The sequence below is a fragment of the Opisthocomus hoazin genome, chromosome 6 (genome assembly GCF_030867145.1).
Source record: "Opisthocomus hoazin isolate bOpiHoa1 chromosome 6, bOpiHoa1.hap1, whole genome shotgun sequence".
Lineage (NCBI taxonomy): Eukaryota > Metazoa > Chordata > Aves > Opisthocomiformes > Opisthocomidae > Opisthocomus > Opisthocomus hoazin.
The window spans coordinates 80,150,722-80,176,797 of record NC_134419.1 but is presented as its reverse complement, the minus strand read 5'-3'; the positions used below and the strand labels follow the sequence as shown (position 1 = coordinate 80,176,797).

Genomic DNA, 26,076 nt, shown 5'->3' with positions numbered 1-26,076 from the left:
CAGCCATGCAGGGCCAGGGCACAGCCTGGGTGCCCAGCGCCCACCGCTGCGGCACCGACAGCGACGGCTCGCCGCCTTTTAGTGTTTTGCTGCACAGCCCTGGATTTTGTATCTTAAACTCCATAAAAATGGCCCCAGGGAACTTCGGGAGGTCTCTGGTTTTTGCTTTCATCCCTCATCAGCACTTGGAATTATTTATTACCGTTCTGGGCACAATGTGCTGGCTTCGTTTAGCTCAGTGTGGGAGCATCTACAAAGGCTCTTCCTCACTTCAAAAATGGTAACGGAACGAGACAAATCAATGCAGAGCCCTTCGCCGGGGTCCAGCAGCCCCGAGCCCGGGGGCATGGGGACACCCGAGGAGCCGGGGCCTCGCCCCGTGGACGGGTTTGGTTTTGTTGTGTGGCTGCTTTGGACAGCTGGAGCTGGAGGAAAGGCGACTGCCTGCTGCCTGTACATCTGCGTGCCTGCAAGACCGATAGGCTGCATTGCGTGTTCTGTTTTGGGCTGGGCAGTGGGTGCCTTTGAATGTCGAGGTTCCTTCCCCCTGCGAATGCAGGCATGGGGGCTCAGGTCTCGCTGCCGCTGTGCCGGGCACGGGCCCTCGGCCAAGGGCAGGAAGCATCTCCCCAGCTCCCTTCTCCTGCCTGTGCCTGACCCAGAGCCTGCGGGAAAGCTGTCTGCAGAAATTAGGGCCAAAGCCAGCCGGTGTTTGTGCCTGGGGTGGTTTCGTTCCCCGGAGGCTCTGGCTGCGTTAGCGGGGGCTGGCACTGCCGGGACGCTGCAGGGCATCTCCTGGCACCGGCAGAGCGGCAGCGACGCTCGCAGCAGCAGTGCCGGCTCCGTGCTGCCCACGGCCCCACCGCTGGGCACTGCTCCCTGACGGAGGAGGTAAATGCAGAGCCTGCGTCGAAGGGAAAGGGGCAGCGGGAGCTCAGGCTCCGAGGGAAAGGGGCAGCGGCAGTGACCAGCCCAGCCGCCTTCCGCTGGCGAGCCTGGCTGTTGGAGGCAGGGACGCTTCCAGGGAAAACCAGAAAAATCAACAAATGACATCAAATAATTTGTTTAAAATTAAATATAAAATATATAAACAAATGTGTTGCCATATATGTTTGATGCAGAAGGTGCTGCAGGTCATTGCATTAAGCTAGGAGATGTAGGTCAGCTCAGATAATCAAAAAAACCCCACCAAAAAAAAAAAAAACCACCCAAAAAAATCCCGTCCTGGTTTAAATTGTGAATTCAGGTAATAACACATTCATTTGTGTTTGAGTAGTGGGCGAGTGTGTCCAAACACCGTGACTTCAACCTCCACCTCCGGAGCAGACGCTTGCTCCCCTTGCCGCAGCCCTCCTGCTCCCTTGAGACGCTGCCACTCGCAGCCGTCGCACAGCAGCTGGCGCGGTGCCCGCGGGCAGCGGCCACGCTGCCGACCGAGCAGGAAGAACCAGACCACCCTCCCGGGATTTCGGCTTGATTTCCAACCCGAAGGCTCTCGGCGGCTGCGTGGCACCGAGTGCGATGGAGCGGCTCCCGGCAGGCGCGCCGGCTCTGAGCGAAGGGTGGGATTCCGCGTTGCTCCTGCGCCGCTAACAGCAATGCTCCCTGCGCTGTCGAAGGGGAGTACTGTAACCCGCACGGCGCGAGTTGTTTCTACAGACCGTCACGCATGAAAACCCGAAGGAGAAAACACAACACTCGACTAAGCTGGACGAACCACTTCTATCATTTTATGCCTTCCAACAACCTTTATTCAACGGGAGGAACAGAAACAGAATGGCGAGCCGTTCTGTTAGAGGTACATGCATAGCTCTGTGGCATAGAGGTTCACCTTTACTGTACATACCTTTAAATATAATAAATGGGCTATAACAACCTTTATAAAACAGTTTGTCTAATGCAGCTGGCCTTCAAAGAGCCTTGTTATTGGATATGAGACTTGCACACAGTTCCTGAAAAACTGTATAAATAAGCTTTAAAAACCAAGCCCAACGGAACGACTACAGCCCACCGGCTTGTGGTCCCAGGACCAGCCAGCACCCGCCCTGCCCCAGGATCGGGGGCCTGCGCCTGTCCTACCAACGCTGTGACCGCGGCGGGACAGACGGACATGCTGCCCCAGCCCTGGGTGCAGGGACCGCAGCGGGATGGCGCAGGCGCCGGCCCGGGGATGCTGCAGGCGGGCGAGATGCAAGTCACTGTGCCGGACCCAGGCGGCAGCGGGCGTGCTCATCGGCTAGAAGGCCTTTGAGTAGAAAGGGCAGCCGGTGCTAGGCGGAAGGAGTGTGTGCCAGCCAAAATGCTCCTTCATTTTCACCCCGGCCGCACGCCAGGCAGCAGCACGGCCGAGCACGCTGCCGCGGGTACATCTGTACGTCCAGGTGCCCACATGCACGAGGTCAGGGCTTTCTGAGTAGCTAGTGAGGAACTACGGGCTGGGAGAATCGAGATGGGAGCGCTACCTCTCGGGGGGGTTACTCTATGTTCTACCTACAACAAGACGGGGCTGGGGCAGCCGACGAACGCTCGCTTTTCATCTGGAGCTTGAGGGTGACCCCCCCGTCCCCTTCCTGCCGGGACGCGAGCAGCCCCCACGGCCGCCATGCCAGCAGGGCCGTCAGGACAGCGAGGTGATGTTGGAGCGTCCACCTGGCGGGGCGATGATCTTCTGAGCCGTGCGTCTGGCAACGTGGTCGTCCGCCTGCGACCCTAGGGAAGAGACAGGCAGGGGAGTCCCGCCGCCGTGCGTGCACGGGTCGCAGAACGGGCCCTTGGTGGGAAACACTGCTGTGCTCAGCACGTACTGCTTTGGACATTGGGTGAGCATAGTACAGGTTATTTTTTTACTGCTTCTTTCTGGAAAACATTATAAATGGCCTTCCTATAAATGAACAGTTTCTATGTAATAAAATGTGGGATCTTGTACGTTCATTAAAAAATACATGATCCACCTGATTTCAGCCAGCTAGGAAAACAACACTGCCAGAGTTATTTTATGGTTTTCCAATGTCCCGAAAGCTGCTGGGCAGAGTCCTGCGGGACGCTGGACGGAGCGGTGCTGAATCTCTGCCTGATAACTCAGAAAGGCCAAAGGAATCATCTTTCTGTTTCCCGGAAATGGAGTTCCTTGGCTCCCCTCTACAACCCAACCGCTCCTAGCCCCCGACTCGACGGCAGCGTCCCCACGGACCCACCGGGATTCGGATGCACCCTGTGAGTCCGTTTACAGCAACTCTGCAGCACATTCCAGAGCCGCCTCTGCTGCGTTTAGTCCCGAGGCTGCGGCAACGGCAGGACTTGCTTTTTACTGAGCAAAAATTAAGCTCCTAAACCTCATCCCCGTGCCAGCCGGGCAGAGCAGCCCCGCCGCCCCCGGGCCCCACCTGACAAGCTGAACCCCGACCGATGGAGGTTGCGCACGGGAGGAGCCTGGGCTTTGCCCGCGCAGGGCGCGATCCTGGAGGCCGCGGTGGGGGCCACGGCCTTGGCGCTGGCGATGACGTCGTGGACCGGCCCGTCGTAGAGCCCTCTGGGGACGCCGTGGACCTCGGCCAGCTGCCCGGTGGGAGGAAGCAAGGCACGGGTTTAAGCTCAGGTGAACAAGAACCAGACCCAACACACAGGCGATGACTTGCTGTCCTTCTGCCTGGGCTTAACCCCTTACTGCGGGGTTTTCATCGAATCACAGAACCATGACGGTTGGAAAAGGCCTCTAAGATCATCAAGTCCAACCATCACCCCAACACCCCCGTGCCTGCTAAACCATGTCCTGAAGTGCCACATCCACATGGTTTTTGACCCCCTCCAGGGGTGGGGACTCCACCACTTCCCGGGCAGCCCGGTCCAATACTCGATAACCCTTTCAGTGAAGAAGTTTTTCCTAATATCCAATGTAAACCTCCCCTGGTGAAACTTGAGGCCATTTCGTCTCATCCTATCACTTGTTACCTGGGAGAAGAGACCAACCCCCCCCCCCCCCCCCCCCCCCCCCCCCCACAACCTCCCTTCAGGGAGCTGTAGCGAGTGGTAAGGCCCCCCCCCCCCAGCCTCCTCTTCTCCAGACTGAACACCCCCAGCTCCCTCAGCCGCTCCGCTCTCCGTTCTGGGGAGGCTGCACCCCCAAGCAGAGCGGAGCAGGGACCCCCGGAGCGGCAGCCCAGGCAGGACGGGGCGATATGGAACGTGCCGGGGGAACGGAGGAGGCCACCCCTGACGCTGGCAGACAGAGTGGAGACAGCCGTCCCCATCCCTATCCCCATCCCCATCCTCATCCCCTTCCCCATCCCCATCTCCATCCCTATCTCCATCCTGCAGGGACCTGGCAGGTCCTATCCCTATCTCCATCCCCATTGCCATCCCGCAGGGACCTGGCAGGTCCCATCCCCATCCCCATCCCCATCCCCATCTCCATCCTGCAGGGCCCTGGCAGGTCCCATCCCCGTCCTGCCCTGAGCCTGGAGGCCCCCCCAGGCCCCCCCGGGGGTTCCTGCCGCAGCTGCCAGCGCTGCCGGTGCCTCTGCAGGGGATTTGGGGTGAACGACTTCTGCTCTACACCCACCCACGATGCCTAATAAATACGTCTAAAATGACACATGGAGAAAGGGAGGATGGCAGAGCTGCTAAGTAGCTTTTTATATAATTGCACATCTTCAGATCTCCTAAAAACGCTGTGCTGGCGCTCCGAGGGATTTATCTTCCTGTATTTCCAGTAACTACCGAAGGCTACAGCCATTAGTCTTTGACAGACGCAGAGCAGATACCGGTAAAACAGAAACTTAAACTTCTCTAACACAGGCAGGAGAGGAATTCCTCCCTGCTACTCAGTGCAAGCCAGATGAAACCAGGTTTGGTAGCGGTCATATTTTTGCTTTACAACTTTCTAGCAGGCAAAGAACACTACAAATACTAGTATTATAGCTGTAATACAAAACAGGCATCACTGGTTGATGTGCCACGCCAGGCACCAAAGCGGTCACATGAACCATGACAAGTTTCCAAGGCCTAAGGAGAAATAATATCAATAATATTCTTGTTCCTGTTGCCTGTTCCATCAGGAAGCTTACTATAACAGCGACTGTGATACAATAGTGCAGAGACTGCAATGAAAATATGGGACTATGGCAAATAAATTTCTCCTTACCCTGTTTCTTGCCTTTATCCTTTTATAAACAAAATCAGGGAACGTCTTTCTCGGAATGAAGCGGCCTGACCCCTGGGTGACAAACAGGTTTCCATCCTCAAGAACAACTCTTCCTTGACTTATGACCACGGTAGGAACCCCGTGGCACTCTGTGCCTTCAAAGATGTTGTACTCCACGTTCTGCAAAGAACAAACCAAGACCCTCAGCACGGCTACGAGTGAAGAAGAGCCGGCGACCGTCTGGCCAGCCACGCACCCCTCCCCGTTTCTGCGCACTGCTCCTCGCGCACAATCCGCTGCGCCTGACTGACCCTTTGCATTTCAAATAAAGGCCAGGCTGGATGGAGCTCTGAGCAGCCTGGGCTGGTGGAAGATGTCCCTGCTCATGGCAGGGGGGTTGGAACCACATGAGCTTTAAGGTCTCTTCCAACCCAAACCATTCTGTGATTCTATAAAGCAAACTGGAATGGAGAAACTAACTCCTCAAAACAGGCAGTACGTGCCCAAAAGACACGCAGCAGCCCGGGAGCAAACCAGACTTTTACTGTACGTGAACAATTCATTCCCTGCAAGCCCCAGAAGAGCCCCGCTCAAGTTCTCCATCTGGGACAGAAGTTCTCATTTCTTCCAAGTCACTGCAAGTCTTCTATCAAAATAAGCACGGAAAGTCAGGTCTGGTTTGTGGGAAATACACAATCATGCTGCTTTCTTCAGATGCTCCCGTTACTATCACTAACAAACTACCCAAACCCCAGAGTTTCAGTGAGAAAATGCAGCATTACAAAAAGGCAACAGCACATTTTCCGGACCAAAAGAAAACCTGTTTCTGTTTGTTAAAGAAACACCTGCATATTCCAATCACAGTGATTATTTTCTTCAATAAAAAACACTTTGGTGAACAAACCACATAGGTCAAAGTGTTTCTACATAAACCTCGGTCGGTTCTGTCACCGGGACCCGTCAGCCCACCTCACCCCCGCTCTCTTTCAGCTGCGGCTTTCTGTCGGAAGCTCAGGCTGGAACCCGGTCTGGGGATGTCCATGGCCTGGAAAGCCACGGCTAAAATGCCACCGAGATGGACCCGAATCTCCCTCAGTGCCCGCGGAGCCCGCGTGGGAAGGGGCCCGGTTCTGTGGGGAGGGTGCCGGTATGTTCCGCTGAGCCAAAGCAAGTTCAGCACCTGGGATTCTCCAGTCCGCAGCGAACACAGTGAGCTTACATTTCTGTACCGGATGCAGACCGTCTCGGCGCTGTCCCTGTTACAATCCCACCCTTCACAGTAACCACAGGACACTGCCATTTGCTTGTGTTTTTAGAAGCAAATGCAAGGTCCTTCATCACCTTATCCCCACCAACAGCTCCTCCCTTGCTGAGTGAGCTCAACTTCCCGATCCGAAGAAATATATTGCTTTACTGCTCTCTTCTGACTCTAAAACCAGCTCAAGAAATCAATTTTTTAAAATATCTTACCAGATTGTGGGTTTTTGCCGAGATGATTTTGGTTGCCTTGGGGTTCCACAAAACCAGGTCTGCGTCGGAGCCCACAGCGACGCGCCCCTTCCTGGGGTAGCAGTTGAAGATCTTGGCAGCATTGGTGCTGGTCACCGCTACAAACTCGTTCTCGTCCATCTTCCCGGGGACCTGGGGAGGGCAGGGAAGGAGGACCATCCCCGGAGACGCGCCCAGCAGCGCGCAGCAGCCCCGGCCCCACGCCCTCCCTCCAGCACGAACCAGGTGCCCGAGAAGAAACTGCAGGATCCAACCGCGTGACCGTGTGGTGTGAGGACCCACAGGGCTGCAACCGCGGGGAAAAGGGCTGAGCCTTGTCCCTGCGGGCAAATACGGCAGCAGAGGTTTTTATTTTTCCTGGACTTGGGACATTTAAGGTCTCTGAAAAACAAGACCTTCGCTGGTAGGCTCCAGCAGCTGTCCCATGCGCACTGAAGATCGTTAAGGATATTTCAGTAAAGACTGGAAGTGAACACAAATGGTGCTACTTATCATCGTTCTTAAGATAAATTCTGTTTGTCTTTGTTCAAGGCCCACCCAAGACAGAGTCTCCAGGGTGGCTCGGTTCCCAGGCTCCTGGAAGTCCTCCCGGAGACGTCCGCTCCGTGGGATGCAGGCTGGAGCCTCCAAGGATGCTCCTCGGGAGGGCAGAGTGCACCGGGGTGCGGGGACACGGGACTCGGTCCCGCCGGCAGCCGCTTGTGTGCCGCGGCTCTCCCTCGGCAGCGGCTCTGCTGCCCGGCCGGCACAGAGGGGTCTCGGGAGCCCGTCCCCACCACTGCGGCCCGGAGCCACCAGGCAGCTGGCAGGCACGGCCACGGCCACCGAAGGAGAGATGCCCTGACCCTGTGGGCCTCCCTGAGCCTCCTGCACGCACCAGCGAAGAGGAACCCTCAGGGAAACGCGCTGGAGGGACCTTCTCTCGCGGCTGCGAGCGGGAGCGGGGCGGGTGACCCCCGTACCGAAGCCTCTGAAGACACTTTGGGGGAGCTGGAGCGTCACGTTTCCTCTCCTTAGCAAGCGCCTCTGCAGCGGCCGTCCGGACAACGTCAGACCTCCCGGCTCGTTTGAGCTAACGAGGCCTCCGACATCACCTAGCACACGCGCTGCCCACGCGCGCTCGCACCCGCAGCGTCCCCTCGGTACCCACCACACACTTCTCCCAGACGATCGCCATCCGCTCCTCGACGCCGTTGGTGCCTTCGGGGATGAGCGTGAAGTCGTCCCTGCCCACCGCCTTCTGCGCCGCGGTGACGGCGCAGTGCGCGCTGCCGGCGACCTGCAGGTCCCCGCTGGGCAGGGCGGGGTGGGGTGGGGTGGGCGGTCAGAGCAGGCACCGAGGGCGCAGCCCCGCGCCCAGCCCACCCGCCCCGCCCCGACGCCGTGCCCACGGCCGTGGGCTTCGCGCTCCCTCGGCTCCCACGGCCGTGGGCTTCGCGCTCCCTCGGCTCCCACAGCCATGGGCTTTGTGCTCCCTCTGCGCCCACGGCCGTGGGCTTCGCGCTCCCTCCGCTCCCACGGCCGTGGGCTTCGCGCTCCCTCGGCTCCCACAGCCGTGGGCTTCGCGCTCCCTCCGGTCCCACGGCCGTGGGCTTCATGCTCCCTCTTTTAAAGCAAGGATGTGGTGAAATAAATCAAGACCCTGGAGGAACCCAAACATTTCGCCCTGCCCTACGCTGTGGTGGGAGGAACGGGATCGGGGCGGGCAGGGGACGGAGCGCGCGACGAGCCCGGCAGCACGGCCCCGGACCCGGGGCAGAGCTCTGCCTGGCCGAACTGCGCGGGTACCGCGCTGCCGCTTCTCGGGGAGCACAGAATCACAGAATCACAGAATCACAGAATAGTAGGGGTTGGAAGGGACCTCTGTGGGTCACCCAGTCCAACCCTCCTGCCGAAGCAGGGTCACCTACAGCAGGCTGCACAGGACCTTGTCCAGGCGGGTCTTGAATATCTCCAGAGAAGGAGACTCCACAACCTCCCTGGGCAGCCTGTTCCAGGGCTCCGCCACCCTCAGAGGGAAGAAGTTCTTCCTCATGTTCAGACGGAACTTCCTGTGCCTCAGTTTGTGCCCATTGCCCCTTGTCCTGTCGCTGGGCACCACTGAAAAGAGCTTGGCACAGAACGTGCGGAGGGGCCCTCACACGCTACACATGGTAACTGACATGAGAAACCTTTCTTGTTAACAACTGCTTATCCTGCTAAGAAAAAAATCACATTTCAGGGAATTCTAAGATAATCTTTATTTCTTCTTTAAAATATATCTTGAGCGCAATTTTCTCACGATTACCTGGGTCCATAAACATCTCTCACCCCATTTCAAAACCTCTTTCTGCATTACTTCTGGAGGTGATCTGTCTAACGCCACCCGTGCCGAGCCGCAGTTGATGCGGAGAGCTCTACGGACTGGTGCCACTGGGTGGGCTGGGAGTGTGCTGGGGCCGAGCTGCGGGCACCAGAGTGCAGACCCCCTGCGGGGAGCGAGTCCCCCCTCTGCAGATTGCGCTCTGCAAGGCGGCGGGGACACGTCTGGCACCTGTTTATTGTGAAAGGCGAAGCCCTGGCCCGTGGCAAAGCTCCCGCCGTGGTTACACGCTCGGCGGCTGCGCCCCTGGGTCCGGCCCCGGGCAGGGGTCTCTGCGCCCGCTGGGTCCAGCCCCGGCGCAGGGGTCTCTGCGCCCGCTGGGTCCGGCCCCGGCTGCCGGTGCCCGCTGGGTCCCTGCACGGCTCCAGGGATGCTCCTGCCTGCCCGGGGCTCGGCCGCCCACCTCCACGCACCCGAACAGCTCTGCCCCGCGACGTGCCCCCAGAGCCTATGTTCCACACAGCTTAAAATCTTGCAGACGCCCAACACTGCTGCCGACAGAGCCCTTCTCTTTGCTCTCAGGCTGAGGGGGTGCAGGAGGGTTTCCCCAGGACGCGGGGAGGCCGAGCAGCAGCGTGGTCCCCCCCATGATGGGGGTCCTGGGGCCACCCGCGGGACGCTGCGCCTTGCCCCGCTCTGGCGCCGGGGAGCTTGGGGGCTGCCGGCCCCGCAATGCCGCTCCCACAAACGGCACTGGGACCAACGCCGGGGGATGCCAACGCGACCGACGCGCTCAGCCATCCCCGCCGACACGGAACTCACCAGGACAGCAGGGAGCCGAGGTGGTCGGGCGTGGTGGGGTCCGGGCTGATGGGGGGGGACGTGACGAAGGCTGCGGCTTTGGCCCAGTTCTTGCTCCAGTAGTGCGACCCGTCGGCGCCCAGGCTGGCGGTGATGGGCTCCCCGTAGACCACCGCGCCTGCGGAGCAACCACCGGTTAACGAGCGCAAGCAGCCTGCGGCCTCTGCTCGCGCAGCGCGGAGAAGCGCTGCCGCTAACGACACGGGGCCGTTCCACTGCTCGTCAGCGTTCTCCGCGTTTCAGCTGTTCAAATTCCCGTTCATCCCTCAGATTATCTCACACGCTGTCAAAACGCTGTCAAATCAAGTTCTGACCCCACCATTTCCTCCTTGGACCAAACACACATTGGTATCTCCAAACCACCACGCCTGCCCCTAAACCCAAGCGGCATCTCTCTGGCCAAGCAGCCCGGCTGTGGACCCCACCACGGCCTCCCGCCCTGCTCCCCACAGCACTGCTTCCAGCTCTCCCCGCTCCACCCCCAGCCCGAACCTGGAGCTCCAGATCCGTTTCTCCTTTAGTCCATGACACACGAGCACAGTGAGTTATTTCCCCTTTTCACCTCCTGAGACTCCGGTATCAAAGCCCCAGGCGTACCCCCCCACAGCCTTCCCGCTCAGAGCCACCCGCTCCGGCACGCTCCGTGGAGAAGAGCCGAGTTTCAGCCCCGTTAAGACGTGCGGGAACGCGGGCGCTAACGAGTTCGTCAGCCTTGCAGCTAGGACGGTCCTCCCGGACACGCTCAGACAGGCTCAGGCAGCGCGCACATCCGACACAGCGCTTTACCCTTCCTCTTCGCTCGCGCCAACACGTCCGCGGCACCTCTGCTCATGACCTTGGTGACGTACAGGGGGCAGTTGGCCTGCTTGGCGATGGTGATGGCGCGGTACACGGCCTCCGCTTCCACCTGCGGGCGGCAGAACCAGGCAGAAGCGTCGCAGGGCAGCTCCGCCGCGGCCGGCCCGCGCCCGGGGGTCTCTGCGGCGGGGCCGGAGACGTTACCTCCTCGGGGCGGCTCAGGACGTGCCCTTCCGGCCCGGTAATCCCGAGCTCCAGCAGCCTCTTCTGCTCCTGCAGGGACACAGACGAAGGGAAGAGCAGTCAGGGGCAGGAGCAGCCTGCGCGAAGCAACGCGGGGACAAAATACCCCTTCAGAAGAACCCGAGGCGTGATGGAAATCCATGAATACGATCTGGCGACGCCACTTAGACCTGTGACACTCCATAAACCGCTGCAGCTGCTTCCCAAGAGACCCCACCTCATGCTGTGGAAGCCCTTCTGGACTGGGAACTGCCATGTCCCAACGGTACCTTTGGGCCTTCCACCTCTTCAGACCCCAAACGTGGGGTTTTAACCCATCACTGCCTCCTGCCAGGCTGCACAAGGCACGGTGCGTGGCCACAGGGAAAGAGCTGATGCTTCCCCAGGCCGCGAGGCTGCCCGAAGCTCTCCGAGAAGCCCACCGAGGGAGCAGAGCTGGCAGCGGGGCACAGCAAGTGCCACCTCCGCAGAGCTTCGCCCGGCGGTCACCCAGCCACAGCCACACGCTGTCCCCGTCCCACTGCACCATGCTGCAGCCGGGACCGGGCTTGGACGGAAGGCGGCGGTGGCTGCTCCTGCTGCTCCTGCTGCAGTTCCGGGGGTTGGCGGCAGCGGGGGGGCTGCACAGCCGCACGCCCCAGCGCAGGGGCTGAATCCAAGCAGCCGCTCGCGGCTGTGCCCACGTCCTCTCCCATGGGCACGACCCAAGTCCCCGCAGGGACCCCGCGTTAGCTGGGACCCCGCGGTGACGGAGGCTGGAATGAGGTCTGGGTCGCACCCGGGTTGTTTATCTCGTCTGTGAGAGCAGATGTCTCACACGCGTCCAGTGCCCTCCCTGTGATGTTCTGTGTCGCGTAACGCTCCCACCCCGCTGGCGCTGGACGCAAGGACATCACTCAGCACTGCGGACGAGGTCTCGCAGGCTTTACAGGACCCTGCTCGTAGAGGATGGTTATTTCTCTGCACTCCCGTTGCAGATATCCTCCGAGTTCGTCCCCAGGGCTCGAGCGTCATCATGCTGGCAGCTTAAAGAAACACTTCCCAAGGTCTTGAAGTGCTTGGGACCCCATCACATTGCAGAGCTGGCTGAAGAAAAGGTTTCTCAGACAAAATCCCAGGGAGGTGGGAATGAGCCTGGATCCTGTTTGTCCAGGTCAGCCCATCTGAAGGACTGGGATCCCGCCGTCACGCCAAACTCTCCTCCCACACCAGGCTGAATGCTGCGTGACCACGAGCTAAAAAGAACTGCGAGTCTAATTCTACCTTGTGCCACCTCATTGCAGTATGCAGATCAGATTTTCTTTTCTAAAGGTAGAAAAGGAAAAACAATGAACAGGAGCAAAGTTTGCAACACCCAGGAAGCTCCTGAGCGCCGATTCGGGAGATAAACACTGCCAAGTGTAATGTGCTGCTTCAGAAGGGGCAAACCTCTTCATCTTCTCAAGCACTCAAGACTTCTCAACAAGACAGATGATGCAATGAAGTGTCACTTCAGGCAGTCAGTCATCCTTCAAGCAGCCCCTGAACGTACTTGTGGGAACCACTGAGCAGTCCTTGTGAAGATTTCCGTGACGACCCCGAGGTGCGTGCGAGGAACCGGGAGGACGCTGCTGACGTGAGCCCTCCCGCACGCTCTCCTGCCCGCACACGCTGCCGCCACGGGCTCTCCTGCCAGCCCTCTCCCCCCAGGGCTCGGGTGATCAGCTTATCCCGGGGACAGGTCAGCTTATCCCAGGGACAGGTCAGCTTATCCCGGGGACAGGTCAGCTTATCCCGGGGACCAGGTCTGCGCCGGTGCAGGCATCGTTTCTCCATGCCCTGGGCTGCTGCCAGGCTGGGTGCCCGCGCGCAGGGAGCGGCCACGGCTGCTCCGCTGCAAGGCCATGAGCTCACCTCGGCTCGGCTTTTGCCGGGGACCTCCGGGGTGAGCGACCCGGGCGATGCCCCGCTGGCCGTGGGCACCGCGCAGTGCTCGCTGTCCCCTCCCAGAGCAGCCCGGCGTCACGGCAGGCTGCTCCCCCTTCGCCCGTCCGCTCCGGTCCCTACTGAATCTGCAGCACCGGCCGCAGGCTAAGAGGGTGCTGGCACCGCTCCACCCTCCACAGCCCACCCGCCACAGCCAGCGCTTTGCCTTCAGCCAAAACGCTCCGGCCAACCTTTAATTTAAATGAACACCCCCACTGTACCTCGTCGATGATGTCTCCGTTCTCAGCATGCACTTGGGCAATGGCCCCCAGGTCTCGAATAACGCAGAATATTTCATACATCTGCCAAGAGACAGTGGGATGCCCCCCATCAGGTAACCCACAGCTCACACGCCGAGCGCAGGTGCCGGCGTTCGCTGGACGCTGGCTGGCTCCCTTACCTGGGCATCGGTGCACTGGAGCTTGTCCTTGTAGGCCATGAAAACCAGGAAGGAGTTCACACCTGGACAAAAGAAAACGAAACGCGCGTTTGCTGTCCCAGCTGGGAACTCGGCCACCCGCCGTGGGCTGAGCGGGGGGTTCCGGCCCCGAGGGGGTTGTGCTGGCTGGGTTGGACTGACAGCAAAGCACGCAGAGGGCTGAAACGGGAAAAGTCCTCACAAGAACCTGACCCAAAAAAACCCACAGCCCATTTCTGACTTTAGGTGCTCTCCGTAACTTGCTCCGAGTGTGCAGAATTGAAGGCATCGCTCCCAACTGAGTGTCCTTGCAAGAGGTGGTTCCAATCTACTTCTTGCTGATAACTGCATCTGAATTAGTGTATTAATGCTAAGACTACAAATTACAGCAGAAGACGAGACTAATATGAGAGCACTGCCACTCCGTGCACCGTTATTAACCCAGGGAAATCGATGTGCCGCGCTTCGCAGGCAGCACTGCCCACAACCCTCCTCGTTCCCAAGACAAAACCTGACTCAGGAAGCGCTGAGTCAAAGCCAGGGAACTGCTACTGTGTTTCATCAACTAACCCCGAAGTACCACCACCTTGCACACAAATTGTATTTCCTGGGCACGGACACAGGAACAACACCCGGCAGAGCCCGGCACAGCCACGCTACTTCATCCGCTCCGCGCTTCAGTGGGAGACTCACTGCACATTTCTATGCTAATGGACCAATTAAGCCCTTGCTTGCAAGACTGCAAATTATGCTGAAGTCATTTAGCTCTGGATTAGCATATCTGAAAGCAAAATGTATTTCAAAACGTGGAAATAAGCATTAATGAAACGCACGAATCCCCGCCGCACGGCCTGGTTTCCAGTAAGCCGCGTCCTGCGGGTGTTTCGGGGTGTGCGGGAATTACTGGCACGAACGAAACCTCTACGGGAAGCCTCAGGCTTCGTTTCGCTCCGTGAGCCCCGTCCTCAACGTTTTTACCCAAACACTCTTCCATACATCAAGCAGCCTGAACCAGGGTGCCCGGTGCCGCTCCTTCAGCTTCCAGAAGCGACTTCCACGACCGGGCTGTCCGTCACCCGCAGGCGAGAGCGCCCAGACCAGACGTCACGGAAGGAGCCCGGCGTCAGCGGCCCCGTCCGCACCCTCTCCGGGGGTCACAGGGTGGGCAGCTCATGCCCCAGCCGAGGAGCACGGTCCCCCCCGCCCGCCCATCCGCCACCGGGCAAGCGGAGCCGGCCGAGCAGCCACCACTGTCACCGCTCACCGCAGGGCGACGTGCCGATGTGCCTGCACCCAACGGCTACAGCGTGGGGGTTGTTCCGTGGGGTCACGGCCAGAACGCCGCCGGCTCTGCCCTTACCCTTGTCCTTCACCAGCGCCTCCAGCTCCTCCTTCAGGCTCTCGTGCCAGCGAGGGACGTCGACGTGCAGGGAGTAGTCGCAGCAGGCCTGGCTGTCGCCGCTCCCGCGCCACTGCTCGTAGGCAGCCAGCAGGCTGGTCCCGGCGCCCGCGCAGACGTGCTCGACTGCGGAGACACGGCGCAGCGTCAGCACGCGTGCCCGCCGGCCGGGGGGATGCGCCCGCGGGCGCAGCAGCCTCCCCTGCTCTCGTGCAGGACTTGGCCACCGCGAGAAGCAGACGTGTTCACACCAACTCCTCTCCAGCGCATCCATCAGAGACGCGGGATCACAAATTTCCCAGAGAAGTGAAACAAACGGAGCAAGGAGCTCTACGCGACAGCTCCTGCCATCCCGTTTCCTGACGCAGCCTGCCCAGCACAGGCTGCCCGGTGACCCAAGCCTGTCCCTGCACCCCTCCACTGCTCCCCTGGGCATCTCCCGGGGGCGGTCACTCGCAGCCCACCGGTGCCTGCACCTCCCTCGCCCCGCGGTGCTGGCCAGGAGGTGGGCACAGAGCTACGCCAGCAGGCGCGGGGACCGTGCCTTCCGCCACACGTCACGGCGGGCCGCGGGGCCCCAGCCGCAGCAAGGCAGAAATCAACACAATTTTACACGAACACAAAAACGGAACCCGCGTTCCCAGAGCTGGAAAGCTCTTATCAAAGCACAGCTGCAACACTATTAAAAACTTATTAAAAGGTGTTTAAAGTTTTCTTCTATTTTACTCTCTTACGAGGCGAAGCAGAAACCACCACATATTTCAGTATATGTGCGTAGCAACAGGAGGAGAAGAGGCCCAAGGTGTTTTTGCTAAACAGTGTTCTACTGAGAAGTCTGCCCGAACGCTGCTCCGTCTTACTGATCATCGTGGTTCCTCCTGCCAGGGCTGCCTTCGTGCCTTGGAAGAAGCCGTCGGCAGAGGCCATCCCCATGGCCGGCATCTGCAGCCTGGTGTGGACGTCAATCCCCCCTGGCATCACGAGCTGGCCGTAGGCGTCAATCGTCTTTACACCACCAGGAACCGCCAGGTTTTCTCCAACTTGTCTGAAAATGACATTAAGATCTCCTGTTAATTGGCAAAAATTTTTAAGTGAAGGCACAAACCCAACTTCTCATGAGCGCTGCTCACGGGTGCACACCCACGGGCGCGCAGGCGCCCATCGCCCGGGACTCCGCACGCCGCGGGGCCGGCAGCTCCCCGGGAGGAGCAGCTGCAGGCAGGGAGCGCGGCGTGCTCGGTCGGCACGGGGAGCGGGGCCGGGCTCCGCTGGAGCACCCCACGGGACCGCGCGGCCGGCCCGGCAGCGCCCATCCCACGCCGCGGGGCCCAGCGCCCATCCCACCCCGTGGGGCTCAGCGCCCATCCCACGCCGCGGGGCCCAGCGCCCATCCCACGCCGCGGGGCCCAGCGCCCATCCCACCCCGCGGGGCCCAGCACCCATCCCACGCCGCGGGGCCCAGTGCCCATCCCACGCCGTGGGGCTCAGCGCCCATCCCACGCCGCGGGGCCCAGCGCCCATCCCACGCCGCGGGGCTCAGCGCCCATCCCACGCCGCGGGGCCCAGCGCCCATCCCACCCCGTGGGGCTCAGCGCCCATCCCACGCCGCGGGGCCCAGCGCCCATCCCACGCCGCGGGGCCCAGCACTCGTCAGCAGGGTCGGGACACTCCAGGCCGTCGCCTGAGGGACCCTGCTCGGCACAGAGCGGGGGCTGAAGGACAGGGAACATACTTCCAAGAGACAAACGATGGAAAGGAAGCCTGTTCAAATTCCCTGGCACTGTATCGTGCTTGGAAATTACATTACCAAATATGAATGTTTAACTTACTTTATTAAACCATCTTCCACGTAAACGTCTGCATAAAACGACTGATCATCGTTGACAATTTTTCCTCCTTTGATTAGAAGCCGGTCACTCTAATGGAAACAACCACACTTTTTAAAAGATTACTTTATCTAGATGCTACTTCACTCATTATAAATTTTCATTAAGCCTAGGACTTCCTATTTGCCCTTCCATCACACAAGTTTAGTTGCATACCCCAACTATTCGACACCAAAGCCCAGCTGTATTCTGCAAAGGGAACCAGATAAAACCGTCATTCGAGAGGAGCCCCGACCTCCTGCGAAGCCTGGCACAAGCCCTGGGTACCGGCGGGCCCTGTCCCGGGTCTGAGCCGTGCATCCCTGAGCTGCTCCGGCCGGCGGGCGCGGGCCCCGGCAGCACGGTGCCAGCCCGAAGGGCCACCAAGGGCTCCTCCGGAGCCAGCCCAGAGACCGAGCCGAGCTCCCCGCGGTGTCAGAGGCTTGCGAGGCACCGTCCTGCAGCTCCGCCACGCGCCTCCTCCTCCACCAGCGCCGTTACGGAGACTTCTACGTGCATCTTATTAACCTGGTAATTTGTAGACATTCACTATTTTTCACAGCCTTGCGAGGCAGACGATGCCTCAAGGACTTTCCTCACTTCAAAGCAAGTTGTCAGATTTGCAGAATCTTTAACCACAAAAATCAGAAAGCGGCGGCATTTATGCAGAGGTGGAACCACAGCCTGATTTCAGACGACGGCTCTTCTGCTCTCTGGCGTTGCTAGAAAAATTATTGCCAAGGCTGAAGTGGGGAACACAAAGAGCACAAACACAGCCGAGGGTGCGAGAGCACGTGGGGAGGACAAGGCAGCAAGGCGTGCCGGTGGGAACAGCCGGGGAAGCGTTTTGGGGTCCTGTTCTCAAAAGAGCATCGCTGGCACACAAAGAACTACTGAAGAATTACATTGGGTTTTTTAAAAGTACCGAGGCTTTCGTTGCATCTTTATTGTTCTCCCTCGCCCCACAAAATCAATCAAAGCTTCTGTGTCGGCTGCCCCAGGGGAGAGCCCTGCGGCCCCTCCCCGTGTGGGGCCCTTCCCATCCACAGCCCCACCACCCCCATCCTCACCCCATCCCCGTCCTCTCCCCCTCCCCATCTGATCCCCCTCCCCGTCCTTATCCTCACCCCATCCCCATCTCCATCCCCTCCTCACCTCTTCCCTATCCCCTTCCCTTCCCGTTCTCATCCCCTTTCCAACCCCTTCCCCATCTCCTCACACCATCCCTGTCCTCACCCTTCCCTATCCCATCCCCGTCCTCATCCCTTCCCCATCCCCACCCCTTCCCCTTCTCATCCCCTTTCCATTCCCCTTCCCACCCCCTTCCTCACCCCTTTCTCACCCCTTCCCCATCTTCATCCTCACCCCTTCCCTGTCCCACCCCCATCCCCACCCCGTCCCCACGGATCTGCTCCCCCCGGCTCCCCCCGCGCCGGGCACCCACCGGGGGGCTTTCACGGGAGCTCAGCCATGGCGGGGGGGCGCAGGGCTGCCCGCAGACTGTGCCCCTGTCCCTGCCTCCCCCCGAGCGGCCCCGGCACCCGGCGGGGTTCCCCTCCCGCGCCCCGGACCGCGCGGCGAGGTCTCACCGGGCGGGGGGCGGCGGGGAGATGCCCCCCCCCCTCTACCAGCCCGTTCCCGAAGCGCGGCAGGCGGCGGGGCAGCCCCGCACCGCGGCGGGGGTCGCGGCCGGGCGGGCTGTGCCGGCGGGACCCTAGCCCCCCCCCCCCGGACACAGCCCCGGCGCCGCTCCCCGGGTGTGTGTCCCCCCGCCGCCCCCAAGCCCCTCACCGTGTCTCGGGGGCCGCTCCCCCCGCCCTGTCGCGACATCTCCCCGCCGCCGCTCCGCGCCGGGGTCCGTGTGCCCGCCGTGCGCGTCCCCGCCTGCGTGCGCGCCCCCCCCCCCCTCCGGGGCCGCGCTCCCGGCGCCGCAGACAAAGCCGGGGATGGGGGGGGGGGGGGGGGCCGGTAACGCTGCGGCCCCCGGGGAGACGCGGTCGCCCCGCCCCGCCGGGCTCCTCCCGGCCCCTCGCCGGGCTCCGGCCGCGGAACGGGGCTGGGGGCGTCGGGCCGGGGCTGGGGGCGTCGGGCCGGGGCTGGGGGCCCATCGCTGCCCCGGGAGGGGGGGTCCCGGCGCGGCCGCCCCTCACCTGCGCGCAGCCGTCGGGCCGCTCCCCCGGGGCGGCGGGGCCGGGGCCGTGCCCGGGGCCGGCGGGGGGGGTCCCGGGGCCGGCGGGGGGGGTGGTCCCGGGGCCGCCGAGCGAGGCCAAGCCCAGCGTCTTGTTGTCGAAGGCGTCCTCCACGCTGCAGAACATCCCCCCGCGCTGCTGCCGCGGCCGCGGGCTGCGGGCGCCCAGCCCCGCCAGGCAGGCGGGCAGCGCGTCCCCCCCCCGCCCCGACATGGGCCGGGGCTGCCGCGCCGGGACCCCCCGCACCGGGACCCCCGCAGCCGCCCGGCCCCGCGCGGCGCCTTAAGACCGCACACGGAGCGCCCGCCCCGCGTGAACGGGCACGCGCGGGGCGGCCCCGCTCGCGGCCCCGGGGGGGGGTTGGGGGGGGAGGTCGGCCCCGGCGGTGCGGGGAGCGGAGGCAGGGGAGGGGAGGGGGAGGAAGGGAGGGGAGGGGGCTGCGGTGCCGCCGCGCTGCGGGCAGGGGCCGGAGCGGGGCCGGGACGCGGCGGCGGGGGGAGCATCTGTCCTGTGGGGAGAGGCTGCGGGAGCTGGGCTGGTTCAGCTGGAGAAGAGAAGGCTGCGAGGGGACCTTAGAAATGCCGATCAATATCTGCAGGGTGGGGGTCAGGAGGACGGGGCCAGACTCTTCTCAGTGGTGCCCAGTGACAGGACAAGGGGCAACGGGCACAAACTGAAGCAGAGGAAGCTCCAGCTGAACCCGAGGAAGAACTTCTTCCCTCGGAGGGTGACGGAGCCCTGGCCCAGGCTGCCCAGGGAGGCTGTGGAGTCTCCTTCTCTGGAGATATTCCAGCCCCGCCTGGACGCGGTGCTGTGCCCCCTGCTCTGGGTGACCCTGCTTGGGCAGGGGGTTGGGCTGGGTGACCCACAGAGGGCCCTGCCAGCCCCTGCCATGCTGGGATTCTGTGACCGTCCCTGAGCACAGGCCCGCCCTGCACCTCTGAGCGATGACCACAGCCACTTCTCCCATCCAGAGGTTTAAAACAGGTCTTTTTATTAAAAGTTTACAATAATCTATGTATTTTACAAATGAATAGAAAGTCTCTTGATATAGATCATATGAATCACAATACAAAAATATGTGTAAAATTCTGTCACCGACCAATCCAGCCCCAGCTTCGGCCTCTCAGTTACCGCTTCAGCACTGAACCAGACGTTGCGTGTGTAGGACAGGGGTGTCAGGAGATTATATCGGAGAGCACAAGTCACGGCACGCTGGCTGCTGGGAGAAAAAACCATTTTCTCTGGTTTACGTTTTGCATAAGGTTACAATCGTTCCTTCTTATGAAGCGTACAGTGCACACGTACAGGGCTGGACACACACATCCACACTGCGGTTTCCTGAGTCTAAACTACACCCCTGCCTGTGCCCACGCGCTGCCCGCCGCGCGGCGGTGGAGGCGGCTCCGGGGACGCGCGGGGCGCTGGCGTCGGCGTCCCCAGGGCCCCCGGCTCCGCTCTCTCTCCGCGGCCGGGAGTCCTGTCCACCACCGTGTAAGGCACTCACGGGTACGCTGAAGGCTACGGGTGTTACTGGAGCGGGCGCTGGCAATCCCGGCCGCGGCCCCGCCGCTGGGGCAGGCGGCGCAGGCCCGAAGCGGGCAGCGCACGGCGGCTGCCGGAGCGAGCGGCGGTGCCCTCGGGTTTCGGTTTAGACGGTCGCTCCGCGGGCACGGAGCGTCCCGGCCGAGACGCGGCATCTCCGCGCCGGCGCAGCCACACGCGCTGCTTGAAGCCCCGATGCGCTCTGCCAGCACGCTCAGTCCCGTCGCATCCGAAGGGCAGCCGCGGAGTTCATAAAAGACGCGTACAGGCGAGGAATGGGGGGGCTGGCAGACCCCGACTCAGGGCCGCGTGCCCAAGCAGCGGGCGGCTGGGGGTCCCTCCCCGCGCTGCGAGCCCAGCTCTCCTCCGCCGCTTCACACCGGCACCGAGGGACCGGGGGCCGCGGAAAAAAGCCTGACGCCAGAGCCCCGGGCGGGGAATGCCTCCCCGGCGGTCCCGCGGCTTTAGAAGATGCGCCAGACGCAGAGGTAAGCAGACAGCAAACGAGACCTGGCGCGCTCACCTCCCCGACGCGCGGCGGCACCGTCTCCAGCAGGCTCGGTGCCACGGCCAAGGACTCCGCACACAAGCTCGGCCCGCAGAGCCCCAGCGGGACCAGACGCAAAGTGACTGAAAACCCTGCTGCTGAAGCCAAGGAGCGCCTTTACGTAAATCTCCTGTCCGGGCATTTGTGAGAAAGCAACAGTTTTGAAAACATTCTTTGAGCCATTTGTTTCTTTCCTATGTACAGATCTTTTTACATATAAATATTCACATATACATAAGCGCAGTCCCGTATTTACACAGGTACCTGTCCTGCGCGGGCAGCTTTCCAGCCACAGACCAACACGGTTGAGAACGTCTCGCCGGTGGGAAAGCCGCGGTGAGGTTCAGACGCGCACACGCGACGTGCAGAAGCGCGGCCTGAGCGACCAGCGGTGCGACGGACCCCGCCGCTGCCGAGCGCCCGGGCCGGCACCGGGCATCGCGCCCGCGGGCACCGGGCATCGCACCCGGCAGCTCCCGACCGCCGGCCTGCCCGCCGGAGCTCAGCACCGCCCGGCGCTGCAGGCAGCTGCCTCCGCTGTCTGCAGTCCCTCCGGTAAGCGCGTTAAGACATCAGGTATTTACGCGGAACTCAGAACGGACGCTCGGGATTTAACGAGGTTTTAAGCACGAAATGCAGCAGCGAAGATGCAGCTCATCAGCGTGATCCCGACATTGGCAGCTGTGTCTGGTAGAGCTGGGATTCGTTCAATCACTTTTACAATATAATCATATGCTGACAATCGAAATCCATAACCTTTGACTTAAAGTGTCACATTACTTCAGCACAAACATTTCTCCAAACAATTCCTTTTCTCACATCCCTGCAGTTCAGCTCCCGTCGCTGTTCACACTGTCCAGTTTACAGCAGGCGACGGACGTGTGAGTATCTGGAGAGATCTTAGAGTCTCAGTGCCAAGGGGTCTCCGGCGTAGTTCTACGAACTCAGCTCAAGCTTTGGAAGCGGTGCCGGTGCCTACAGAACGAGACAGACGTCAGGGTTAGCTGCAGCTGCGCTTCTCTCCCCAGCCCGCGACTTTCGAGCACCACAGCACGTCCACTTCACGGGCTTTGCCAGATCGCGTCCAGCCGCTCTCAGCGACGTCTACAGCTGGAGAGGCCTTCTCCCATTGCTGGTTTTTCGCTGAAAAAAAAAGCTAACTTGTTCAACGTTAAATGCCTGTTCTCTGTAGGCTGCACCACACGTTACATTACGCATTCTTCTTAAGGAATGCTCCCCTCACCGTTTTCAGGTAGCGCTCAGACCACAACAGTGACTGACAAATTTAAATTTCGCCCTGCCCAGCCCCACGCAGGTCCCGAGGCCGCCCTTCCGGAACGGTCCCCCCCGCACCCACATCCCCCCCAGGGAGCATCCCGCCGGCGCAGGCGCGTTCCCGGGGCGTGGGACGTGCCGCGGGTCGGGGCCCCGCAGCAGAGCGGGTGCGTGAGCAGCCACCGGCAGCGCACCCAGGCACGGCCCCTGCCGCGGTGCGGCGGCGAGCAGCGGTCGGACGGTTTGAGGAGTGTTATTTACGGGGGGGACAGATCATCCTCCTGTCAGAAATTCAAGAAGGAGAGGCTAAGACAAATCTTGCTATGTTTCTGAGCTGACAAGGAGTTGGTAAAGAGCAAAGGCTGCCTGACTCGGCGGCAGAACGTGCCCTCCCAGCAGAGACACCCCCTCCCCGCCTCCATTCCCAAGCCTGGGGGCCAGCGGCCATGCCCTATGGAAATCCATCCCCGTACGTAGCGACAGATGCTCAGTTCTGTGCCAGGCACGGGGGATATCAAAGAGGCAACGCAGCAGCACAAGCTGCTTCAGAGGTAGCGGGTGCCTACTGATGGCTTTACCGAACTGTGATGGACGGAGCAAGGAGCCGTGTCACGGAGAGGACAAGTCAGTGACCCGCGGAGCCAAATCCCACCTCCTCAAGGGAGGAGAGATGGCACCAAGGGGCATGGTGCCTTAGGTGGAAGGGGTGGCTGCCTTCGAGCTGCTCTACCCCTTCGTCTGCCCCGGTCGTCGACCGCTCTCCAGCGTTTTACATCTCGCTACGAGCCCGACGTCAGGCAGCAGAGGAATCCCTAGGGAAACGCAGGGCGAGCAGAACAGTTCAGCCAGCGGCTGGGAAGAGGAGGAACCCCCGCTGTCCCCCCCTTCCTCACCGCAGGTCCCCGCGATCCCTCTGGCACCGTGCAGGGGATGAATCCTCCCTTCCCAGCCCGCCCGGCGGCCCAGCCTGCAGGGACCCCTCAGGCTCGAGACCGGGGCTGCACTGCTCACACCTGGAAAATAAAACCCCAAGAATTTTAATAAGCAGCTCCTAAAAAGGGACAGAACTTAGAGAAATCAGGAGTAAATGAGGCTGAATTTCGAGACACGCTTCGGTTGATGCAGGAGCCTGTCACTCCCCACAGCAGCCAGGCGGGCAGCGCTGGGGCAGGGAGTCACGACGAGTCACGACGGGGCCACGCGCTCACTGCGGATCACGGCCGCTGCCACTTCACTGTCACTTCAGCGCTGGCTGGGGCACTGGCCGGAGGGCTGACGTGTGCTGGTTTTAAAAGGAACGCAGTTATCATTCTCTCACCAGGCAGTATCCTGCCAAAGGGATTTTTTTTTTCAGAAAGCTGTAAAAATGGGACAAAAGAAGCATTTCAAAAATGGTAATGGACGGAGCTCTAATATTTGTGCACCTGAGCGCTCACTGCTTGCGAAAAACCAAAGCTGCACTGAAATACAGCAATCCAGAAATGCAATTCATCAAAGATTATGGATAAAATTTCATAAGGAGAAGGAATGATTGCCTTCATTAGCCTATTGTTATTATGCACAGCCTCCTACCAAGCCTGCAATGGGAGGAGACAGATAGATATAGATATATGTTTGTTTATTTATAAACGTGCTAAGGGGATTTGCTGGGCGCTTGTTTAAACACCCCACCCTGAGCTGTAACCCCCATTTCACGCGCTCTCGCCGCCGGGCGCGGCGGTGGGAAGCGCGGAGGCTGGCGGCTCCGGGGGGCCAGCGCGGAGCCGCCCGGCAGATGGGCCATCTGCCCCCGCAGCCGGGACGGCCCCGCAGCCGTATGGCCGAGAGGAGCAGGCAGCGCCAGCGCGGGACGTGCATCTCTTACAGCCGCCTGGGAAAACAGGAGAGATGCTCAGGGAATAACAAAAAGGCAACCGAAACACACAGGCAGGCAGTCAGCTCCCCAAGTTAACACTTTCCGGTACCTTCCCCTGCTTACACTGAGCAGAGCTGACCATCGGTGCCGGTTTAAACTGGCTGACAATGTGAAATACCATCTGCTGGAGCACCCTGCCCAGGCGCAGGGAATGCCAGCGGGAGGTGCGCTCCACGGTGTGCCCCGTGTCCCAGCCCGGAACCTTGGTGGCTGTCTTGCCAAAAGACCAAAAGCGCAGTCAATATGGGGACCAAACCAGCCGTTTCTAGCCCGGAGCTAGGGCCGAACCGCCAGGAATTCGGAGAACAAACCCGGGGTGACGACTTCAGAGCTCAGCACCCGTCAGCTGAACGCCTTTGGTGAGCCTGGCCTTGCACCAGTGCCTGTCCCAGGCTGGTGGCATTGCCGGCCGGTGCGTCAGGCACCCGGGGCACGGTGGGGAGGGCAAGAGATGCCGGAGGCGTTTCCGAAGCAGATCACCGCTCTCTCCCGACAGACAGCCTGCGGGTTCCGGCCCGAGGCTCGTTATCGTCAGCAAAACTGGAACACTCCTGGAAGGCAGCTGCCCTCTGCGAGACGGGGGTGGGCTGACAGTCCAGTCCCTGGGACCCTTACCACGCGCTGCAGGAAACCACGAACGCTGCGGGCGCGGGGCTGGAGCCCACCCTCGCCGGGGAGCCCACCAGCTTTGTCATGCGAACATGTGAACGCGAAGTCTCTCCCGTCTTCCCACTTATCCACGCTAAGAATAAAAAGGTGGAATTTCACTGTCATGTTAAGCGCAATGGGCTCGGCTTGGCTTCCTCTTGATCCCCCCCGCCTCTCCCACTAGATCCACGTGCGGTATCACCAGAATGAAGCAACGCGAGGACATTTATGGCACACTCAGCACCTCTTCTTACCAATGGGTTATCTCATTTATATCTACTGCATGGGAGGGAGGAGGTCACAGAAAACAGGAAGGTAAGAGATCATGAGCAGAATGAAATACTGAGGGGGTTTATTTAACCATTTCAAGTAGGGGAAAAAAAAGTGGCCATGTAGTGCAAACAGGTTGCACAGAATGGTGAACGGTTTACATCAGAGAAGGTGATGGGGCAGGTCCCTGATGAAGAAGAGGGGACAACCTCTCTTTCTGCTTTTCCTTTTTTTTTTCTCTTTTCCTTTTTTTTTCTTTTTTACTTTTTTTTTTTTCTGGTGAGAAAGAGGAAATTCTCTGTTATTTGCAATGAAGTTATGGTGATTTACAGTAGCTAAAGATCAGGCTATGATCTTTATGGATCAGGAAAGATCGTTATGGATCTTTCAATACTTACACAAACTACAGCTGCAACCACAGCTTGGGAAAAGTGCACCTGATTTTTGAAGACGTTATTTTTGGCTAATGCCTGGCTGTGCTAGTTTAATTCTCTAATGAGCAAAACCAAGTCTTTGCAAAGATTCAGCGGCTTCTACAGCAGCGTCGTCCTGCCTGAAGCGTGCTGTGGGCAAAGCTAGTCTGACTGCACGGCCTCCCCGCTGCCTCCTGCGCAGAGTTCACCTGCGTGCAGCAGCTCCGGTGAGCAGCCAGCGCTCGCCGTCGCCTGCCACGTCCTCCCTTCGTTCGAAAGCTCGGCCCGGCGCTGCCCGGCTCCCGCGGCGCGAGGGCGAGCCCGCTGCCCGGCCGCTGCAGCCGGGAGCGCGTGGCCTGGCCCGGGCCGCTGCTCGCCCTGCCCGCCGCCAGCGCAGCAAGGAATCCTTTCAAATGGCTTTTGTGGCACGAGTGTCCGTCACCAGCTCCGAGAATCTCAGTGATCAGCAACTCATTGTACTGCCCACTTCATCGCTAAACTCTTAACTTTCATTTTTAGTTTGGCATTTAAGAGCACTTTTTTGCAAGATGTCCCAGCAAATCTGCTTATGGTGTATTTTGTTCCTGACCATACCCATTTGGAAAACTGGATTATTTTCCCCCCTTAAAATGGTCAAATACAACACCTGAAGGAAAATCACCTGATATTATCCATTTATGTTGATAAACCTTGTGAACATATGCTACGCAAAAGAACTATGCATGAGCATAAAAGCATTTGAATTCCTAAATATTTATAGGACCAGAATCTGAA

At 60.4% G+C, this 26,076-nt stretch overlaps 2 protein-coding genes across 28 annotated transcripts in view; both read right to left on the bottom strand.

The window, feature by feature from the left end:
* Positions 1–1,740: 1,740 nt before the first annotated feature.
* Positions 1,741–18,902, bottom strand: DPYSL4 (dihydropyrimidinase like 4). Of its 3 annotated transcripts, none has more exons than XM_075424423.1 (14): positions 18,651–18,902; positions 16,465–16,553; positions 15,496–15,680; positions 14,597–14,761; positions 13,219–13,280; positions 13,040–13,120; positions 10,815–10,883; positions 10,599–10,719; positions 9,774–9,930; positions 7,800–7,941; positions 6,611–6,781; positions 5,141–5,320; positions 3,421–3,555; positions 1,741–2,709 (listed from the first exon to the last, which is right to left on the bottom strand). In XM_075424423.1, the coding sequence occupies exons 1-14, from the start codon at positions 18,900–18,902 to the stop codon at positions 2,491–2,493; spliced, it is 2,028 nt and encodes a 675-aa protein (XP_075280538.1). In that variant the 3' UTR covers positions 1,741–2,490. The 3 variants fall into 3 exon arrangements, with proteins under 3 accessions (XP_075280538.1, XP_075280540.1, XP_075280539.1); XM_075424425.1 differs by lacking the exon at positions 18,651–18,902 and adding an exon at positions 18,292–18,375; XM_075424424.1 differs by having other exon boundaries at positions 2,520–2,709; positions 3,384–3,555.
* A 760-nt stretch (positions 18,903–19,662) lies between these two features.
* JAKMIP3 (Janus kinase and microtubule interacting protein 3) overlaps positions 19,663–26,076 on the bottom strand; it is a 97,320-nt gene continuing 90,906 nt past the window's right edge. For all 25 annotated transcript variants that reach the window (XM_075423953.1, XM_075423949.1, XM_075423947.1 and 22 more), the window contains one exon: positions 19,663–21,756. The gene's annotated coding sequence lies outside the window, so the exon portion shown is untranslated. The remainder of the gene's footprint in view (positions 21,757–26,076) is intronic.